This window comes from Neovison vison, chromosome 2, assembly GCF_020171115.1.
Source record: "Neovison vison isolate M4711 chromosome 2, ASM_NN_V1, whole genome shotgun sequence".
Classification (NCBI taxonomy): domain Eukaryota; kingdom Metazoa; phylum Chordata; class Mammalia; order Carnivora; family Mustelidae; genus Neogale; species Neogale vison.
In genome coordinates, this window is record NC_058092.1 from 206,595,411 (window position 1) to 206,603,068 (window position 7,658).

Below are 7,658 nucleotides of genomic sequence, written 5' to 3' on the forward strand. Positions count from 1 at the left end.
AGTTGGAGGATACCCAGGAAAGCCTCCCCTCCCAAGAGTATGCCAGAGATTTCCTCCTGAGCATAGCCCAAGAGCTGGGCTGAGAAGTATCCCTATAATAGGCGGCTGCAGGGACCTTCTGGTTTACTACTTCCATCTCCTCTTTTGCAGAGGAGAAACAGGCAGCTCTTTGAGGAGCTACCAGTGGGCTCCTGGACTCCCTGGCCGGGGCTCTCCTCCACCTCATCACTTACTCCAGCCTCGGGGCCTGTGGCCACTAGGTACGGCCCAGTCCTTTGTCCTTTCACAGTGATCCCCAGGTTGGCTTAAAGACTCCAACACAGGTTTCCACCAGTGTTTAAATCAAAGCCAAGAGCCTCCAGTGTCACCCTTTCCAACAGCCCAGTGCAACCTGCCACCCATCTTCAGACAGTCCAGGGCAGCTGGACATGATGGGTAAGCCAGGGAAGTTGCCGCCCAGGCCCCCCCGAGCTGACCCTTTAGTGAACCAGAAGGAAGCTGGTGCCCTCCTGACCTTATGCTTAAGGTGGATCCCCGGGGCCAGAAGGAAGGGGGGAAGCAGCAGGCGCAGGCAGGGTTGGTAGCTCAAGAGCTCAGCGGGCCCTTCTGAGCTCGGCTGACACGGCCATAACCCCCATCCAGGGCAATTCATCACCCACTGCTGACCACAGACCCGGCGCTGGGCCATGGGCTGGGCAGGCACTGGAGCCAGCAAAAGTGGCAGAATTGCGGCCTGCCCTCAGGGCGCTCCTGAGGCTGCAGAGACCACGCCCTGGCTGAGAAGCTCTCACCAAGGGAGAGGGGACCAGAGGACGAGGGCTTGGGGCTGATTCTGATTGGGGGAAGAGAAGAGCATTGTGGGGAGGAGGTTTGCAGAAGCCCCCATGGTGTAGGTGGTTCCCAGAGACTTACCTGTTCTGGGATCTGTACTAACTATAACTTCCTGTAGGGGCAGCTGCAATTTCCCATCGATAATGTCCTTTTCAGTAATTTCAGGGAACACTGGGACTCCTGTTTTAGTAGCTCCAGATTCTCTGAGGAAGGAGCATTCTGGTGTTTGCCCTCCTGGATTGCATATGCTTATGAGGGAGGTAGACAATAAACTAGCAAACAAAGAGCTCCAGAATGCTGGCGGGGGGGGGGGGGGGTGCTCAGTGCTCTCCAGAGAGTAAAACAGGTTTTTAAGACATAGGACCTGGGGGCCAAACTCTGCAGGGTGGGAAACCTCCTTCTGTGAGGAGGTGACTTTCAGCTTGGGAAAGGAGGAACCAGCCAGCGGTGACCTGGGGAAGGTGCTCCCCCAGCAGAGGAAACACCAGGTAGGAAACCCTGCACCTCCAGACCGGAATGAGTGCTCAGGAGGAGGAAGGGGTTGGAGGGGAAAAGGTGGAGGAGGGGAGCTTCAGCTGGGGGAGCTCACCAGACTCCCATCTACCTCTGGGTCCTCACGCCCCCACTCCAGCAAAAACAAAACAAACACCCCCCCCTCCACCCCTCCACCCTTAGCAACTGGGAGGCTGTTTTGTAAACATCTTGGAAATATTTTGTTTTCCAGTGAACCAGTCCTCCTCCCCCGCCCACCCTCACCCAAGAAAGCTTCGCAAGTTTTCTAATCAAAGTTCTTATTGAGCTGAAAATTTATTGACCCCTTCCTCCATTCAAGATGTTCTTTAATGATCTTCACGCTCACATTTAATCCCTTCCTGCCGGACGCCCCCGCTGGACGCCCCCGCGGGTCTCGAAGGGCAGATTTATTAAAACTCTCCCCCTCCCCCGGCAATTTGCAGCACGCAGGCCCCACTCATCTTGTGACACGGCGCGCGCTGAACTTGGCGAGGTGGCCCTGCAGAGTTCACTCGGATGTCACGGTCCGGCCTGCAGGGGTCACAGGCAGGTCAGGCCAGAGGACTGGGAATGGGCCCCAGGTCACGCCCCCGCTCGCGGGTTTTGCTCACCGGCCCCAGCGCGGTCTAGAAAGGGGCGGGAGCAGGATTTCTGAGAATTCTAGCGCGTCTTGCCGCCTTCCCGCCGGTGCCCAGAAGTTGGCTGGCACCATTCGCAGTCGCCAAAACGTGAGAAAAAGTGACAGTGGGAGAGGCCTTTCCCTAGAGCCTCTGAAACTCCGAGTCCCAAACAAGTCCTGTGGCGACTCCGGCTTGGAGCGTTGCGGGGACTGCGCGGTCCCGACCACGCTACAGACATTTTCCAATTCCGCCGGCTTTGGGGACCGCCGCGGGAGGGCCACATATTTAACAGCTCTTCGGATCAAAGAGTTTTCCATTTACAAGGGAAGCCTTCCAAGGCGTGCGGCGTGCTCCTGCAAGAGCCGGAGTTTAGTTTTAAACAAACGTACTGCATTCTGTTTCGCTTTCGGCGCCGCTGGTGCTTTCCGCGCTCCAACCAAGGATGCGTGTGGGCCGGCCAGGTGGGAAGTGGGGTGCGCACGTGCCCTTCCCGCGGTGTCCGAGCTCCCCACACTGGCTGCAGTAGCACAGCAGCCGACTGCAGCTGGGCGAAGGCCAGCGGACGTGCTTCCCAGTAGAGATTCCCTCAACGCTCCCATTAGGGGCCGGCAGAGGCCTGGGTGAAGGGTCGAGCACCCCGCTCACCTGGGTGGCTTCGGTCGGTGGGAGCTGGAAGAGCGGAGGAAGGCTCGTGGGCCCCGAGTCCAGGTCCTCCGGATGAAGTAATCATTCTAGCGTGCGCGGAGCCGGGAAAAGTATTTGCAGCCAGGTGCCCCTTTCCAAAACGCACAACTGCCCCGGGGTGTAGATAGATGGGGGAATTACCGCCTCTGTATTAAGGAGAAGGAAACAGGCGCAAGGATGTGTGGTGACTTGCTCAAGGTCACGCAAGTGAAGATGGAGTCAGTCCCCGAATACAGACTCCCAGGCTTTCCTTTCTCTATCGCCGTCACCTTAACTGCCCAGGTCTAAGGATCCTCCTCCCCTCTGCCGAGCTGGGGCTGGGAGTCCCAGGGCCCTCGGAATCCGGTCGAGTGCTGACGGCGGCTGGCTGTCTCGAGGTGGATGAATTGTCCCCGGGTCTCCCACTGGGGTGTCAGAGTTGGGGCTCAGACTTGTGCATGGTTGTACCTGGAGTCCTGAGGGACTTGGAGGCTCTCTTGTACCCTTAAGGCGGACCTTCTAGGACTTCATGAGCGCTGGCCTCCTTGACGGGTTTGGGGAGCTGGAATCCAGGATCATCCGCGGATCAGGTCTGATTCCCCCCACCACCCGCTCTGGCTTAGGTCGTGGCCCTGGACTTTTCTGCGGGATCTTTGGGAGAGCTGGGAGGTTTGAGTGTTGCTCTGCGTTCTGGACCTCAGTTTCCCCAGTGTGAGGCTTGGCAGCTAGTCGGTTCCTGAACGCACTTCCCTTTGCTTCCCCAGCAGGTGGAAAGGAGCCCATGAGGCGCCGGAAGATGGAAAGCCATTGAAGGCAGCTCTGGGCTGGGACCGCCCGTGGGACAAGGCGGGGGCTGGGGGGTGGTGTCCATAGAGACCGCCAGGAAGCCCGGGGCTTGGAGTTCCCGCTCCCCGGAGCCCGGGTTGGCCTCTGCCGCCGCCTCGGAGCTCCGCACACCTTGTAAGGGGGAGGCAGGCTGCCCCTAGCCCCGCACCCCAGGAGGCGCGCTCCGGGGGAAGCCGCCACCGTGCCGCCTCTGCCTCGGCGTGGAACAAACGGTTAAAGATTTTGGGCAGCGCCTCGCGGGGGGAGGAGCCAGGGGCCCAATCCGCAATTAAAGATGAACTTCGGGTGAACTAATTTGTCTGACCAAGCTAACGCGGGCAGTAACCTGGGCCGCCTATAAAGCGGGCGCGCGGCGCGGTTCGGAGCGCTGGCGGCGGCGGCAGGTGGCGCGGGAGACCGCGGCGCGCCATGGGGCTCCCGGCGCTGCTGGCCAGTGCGCTCTGCACCTTCGTGCTACCGCTGCTGCTCTTCCTGGCCGCGATCAAGCTCTGGGACCTGTACTGCGTGAGCAGCCGCGACCGCAGCTGCGCCCTCCCTTTGCCCCCCGGAACTATGGGCTTCCCCTTCTTCGGGGAGACACTGCAGATGGTGCTGCAGGTAAGGGAGCTTGGGAGGGACGGGACGATTCTTAGGAGCCCGACTCGGCTCCGGGCGTCCCTGTCGCCGGGGTAGGCGTCCCCGAGAGAGAGGTGACTCTGGCCAGGACCCGGGCTAGCCCCAGGCGCGGCGCTCCCCGGCGCCCCCTCACGCCCGCCTCTCTCCTCCGCTCTCCTCTCCCAGCGAAGGAAGTTCCTGCAGATGAAGCGCAGGAAATACGGCTTCATCTACAAGACGCATCTGTTCGGACGGCCCACGGTGAGGGTGATGGGCGCCGACAACGTGCGGCGCATCCTGCTCGGGGAGCACCGGTTGGTGTCGGTGCACTGGCCCGCGTCGGTGCGCACCATCCTGGGCTCCGGCTGCCTCTCCAACCTGCACGACTCCTCGCACAAGCAGCGCAAGAAGGTGAGGGCGGGGAGGCGCTGCCTGGCCTGGAAGGGGGACCCAGTCCGGTGGAGGGGTTGGGGGATCCAGATGCCTGGAGAGCGCTAGCTGCGTGAGGTGATCCGCTCAAGGCCACTTTAGTCGGGAAGTGCCTAGTGCCTGGCGGAGGTTGAGGGTGGCTAGAAGGGGATCCCGGAAGGCCACGGGGTCGCTTTTAACACTTGCCCTTCTCGGAACTCAGGTGATTATGCGGGCCTTCAGCCGCGAGGCGCTCCAGTGCTACGTGCCGGTGATCGCCGAGGAGGTGGGCACTTGCCTCGAACAGTGGCTGAGCGGCGGCGAGCGCGGCCTCCTGGTCTACCCCCAAGTGAAGCGCCTCATGTTCCGCATAGCCATGCGCATCCTGCTGGGCTGTGAACCCCGGCTGGCTAGCGGCGGCGACGCGGAGCAGCAGCTGGTGGAGGCCTTCGAGGAAATGACCCGCAATCTCTTCTCGCTGCCCATCGACGTGCCCTTCAGCGGGCTGTACCGGGTGAGGGAGCGTGCGGGGTGAAGAGCTGGGGGCGCGGGGGCGCGGGGACCCGGGGTCCGCTCACGGCCGCCGCTCTCCGCGCTCAGGGCATGAAGGCGCGGAACCTCATCCACGCGCGCATAGAGGAGAACATTCGCGCCAAGATCTGCGGGCTGAGGACGGCCGGCGCGGGCGGCGGCTGCAAAGATGCGCTGCAGCTGTTGATCGAGCACTCGTGGGAGAGGGGGGAGAGGCTGGACATGCAGGTGAGTGGCGACTTCAGGAAGAGGCGCTGTGGAATTTGGTCCCCGGGCTTTCCAAGCGCGGCTACCCCAAAGCGCACGTCCAGACTCCGGAGTGGGCAGACCGCCCAGACACCCGGGATGGGACACCCGGGAAGGTTGAGACACCGGATCCACGGAGCTGTGGGAGAGGCGGAACAGGGAGCGTCCCATAGCCCTACCAGGTTTTACTGGGGAAGCTGGAATTTGCAAAATGTAAATAAAGAATATTGGCCCGATTTTAATACAACCAAGGCTTTCATTCAAGAATTCCCGGTGTAGTGAGATTTTACTGGTTTTCCTGCTCCAGCTGAACTAAAGAGACTATGCATTTTGTTTTAAAAAAAAAAAAAAATATGTAGCTTTCCTTGGCTTTCTGTCAGCGAACTTTTAGCCCTTCTCATCTTCTTTCCAGAACCTTCAGTTCGGTTCTAAGTAATTGCTGTGTAAAATTGCATGCAGACTTGTAAAAAAGAAAAACGTTTGTCTTATTCCATTCTTAGGCACTAAAGCAATCTTCAACTGAACTCCTCTTTGGGGGACATGAAACCACAGCTAGTGCAGCCACATCTCTGATTACTTACCTTGGGCTCTACCCACATGTTCTCCAGAAAGTTCGAGAGGAGCTCAAGAGTAAGGTAGGGGGACACTGGGGTTCCCTATTAGCTTAAGAAATTCAGCGGCTCCCTAGCAAACTGGCCAATATGTAAGTGTGCTGCCCTCTCGTAGTATTTTGAAAGTGTAGGGCCCAGGGTATGGGTGGGCCAATTCGGAAAGAGAATTAGCTTTGTGAATAAAAAGGAAGGAACTCTGAGCTGTAATCCCACTCCAGCAGGGCTCAATTCTTGTATTCCTACCCTTCTCCACTTTCTGCAGTACGTGGGAGATGTTCAGATAGATTCCACTTTCTCGAATTGGTGTGTTCAAGGGCATGAATGGGGACTTCTAGGTGGCAGTGATAGTGGTGGTGGTGATGGGGGTGGGGTGGGGGAGCTAGGTAGTTCTAAGTGGGGAGCAGCATTCTCTTGGAATTGTAAATAGTGGATTTGGGCCAAGGGGTGGAGGCAAATGGTCGTTAGCAGCTCATAGTTTCACCCTCACCCTCTCCCATCCTGGGGCCCTTTGGGTCTAGCCGCCACTTAAGCCCTGTTTACGTCTGCTGGGCTGATTTTATTGGAGCACAAAATAACCGTTCACCTCTGTATGAATGTTTTGATAGGGTTTACTTTGCAAGAGCAATCAAGACAACAAGTTGGACATGGAAATTTTGGAACAGCTTAAATACATTGGGTGTGTTATTAAAGAGACCCTTCGACTGAATCCCCCAGTTCCAGGAGGGTTTCGGGTTGCTCTTAAGACTTTTGAATTAAATGTAAGTTCAAAGTTCTCTTCCCGCTACCCCCCACTCCCAACTCCTTGTGTTGTGTCTTTAAACCTCCCCTTTGCTTCCTTGTGCATTGGCTTACATTGCTTACCCTTTTGGTAGCATTACCCGGCCCATGTGGTCACGTGTTTTGGTAGTCTGAAGGTCTGTCCGGTCTCTCTCCTCACACCCCCTTTTTTGCAACTCATAACTCCTCTGGTTATCAGCGTTGGCTTTTTGTTGTTGTTGAAAGTTGGATTGGGGTTTGTCAGCCCTGGGGGCTTTCTAATCTTTTGCAGGGTTACCAGATTCCCAAGGGCTGGAATGTTATCTACAGTATCTGTGATACTCACGACGTGGCAGACATCTTCACCAACAAGGATGAATTTAATCCTGACCGATTCCTGCTGCCTCACCCGGAGGACGCATCCAGGTTCAGCTTCATTCCGTTTGGAGGAGGGCTGAGGAGCTGTGTAGGAAAGGAGTTTGCAAAAATTCTGCTCAAAATATTTACAGTGGAGCTGGCCAGGCATTGTGACTGGCAGCTTCTAAATGGACCTCCTACAATGAAAACCAGTCCCACTGTGTACCCCGTGGATGGTCTCCCTGCGAAGTTCACCCGTTTCCAGGGGGAGATCTGAGGGGCGCAAAGGCCCGGAACTCAGACCTGTTTGAAGCGTACATGAGGTTTTACACAGTGTCATGTTGATTCTATTATATTTAATTTCTAAATGTATATTATAATATTTATGTGTCTCTACTACAGTACCACAGTCTTTAAATATTAAAATAATGAACTTGAATAGTTTCCAAATAAAGAAAAATCTGAAGGTGCTTATCTGGCATGTACAATTCCTGTGGGGGGGGAGCTACCTGGTTTTATATTTGTATATTTAACCAGATATGGACGTGTACGCCTGCACAGCATTGTTACCTGTGCATATCTATTTTCTTGTGAGGAAGAAACTTTAGCTGTTATTTCTTTTCAACGTCATTAGAAAACATAATGTATGTGTGTGTGAGTTAGCGCAAAGGTAAGTTTGTAA

General features: G+C 56.5%; 1 protein-coding gene across 1 annotated transcript; it reads left to right on the top strand.

Moving 5' to 3' along the window:
- The first annotated feature begins 3,868 nt into the window (after positions 1-3,868).
- Positions 3,869-7,376, top strand: LOC122898977 (cytochrome P450 26A1). The gene is made up of 7 exons (XM_044236631.1): positions 3,869-4,070; positions 4,254-4,478; positions 4,699-4,989; positions 5,076-5,234; positions 5,753-5,887; positions 6,469-6,621; positions 6,912-7,376. The coding sequence occupies exons 1-7, from the start codon at positions 3,882-3,884 to the stop codon at positions 7,251-7,253; spliced, it is 1,494 nt and encodes a 497-aa protein (XP_044092566.1). The 5' UTR covers positions 3,869-3,881; the 3' UTR covers positions 7,254-7,376.
- The last annotated feature ends 282 nt before the right edge of the window (positions 7,377-7,658 follow it).

Bases quoted from the DNA above. Each gene is read 5' to 3' on its own strand.
- LOC122898977 (XM_044236631.1), top strand. From the start codon at position 3,882: ATGGGGCTCCCGGCGCTGCTGGCCAGTGCGCTCTGCACCTTCGTGCTA. The intron at 5,235-5,752 runs GTGAGTGGCGAC...TTCCATTCTTAG, and splicing joins GGGAGAGGCTGGACATGCAG to GCACTAAAGCAATCTTCAAC. The intron at 5,888-6,468 runs GTAGGGGGACAC...ATGTTTTGATAG, and splicing joins GAGAGGAGCTCAAGAGTAAG to GGTTTACTTTGCAAGAGCAA.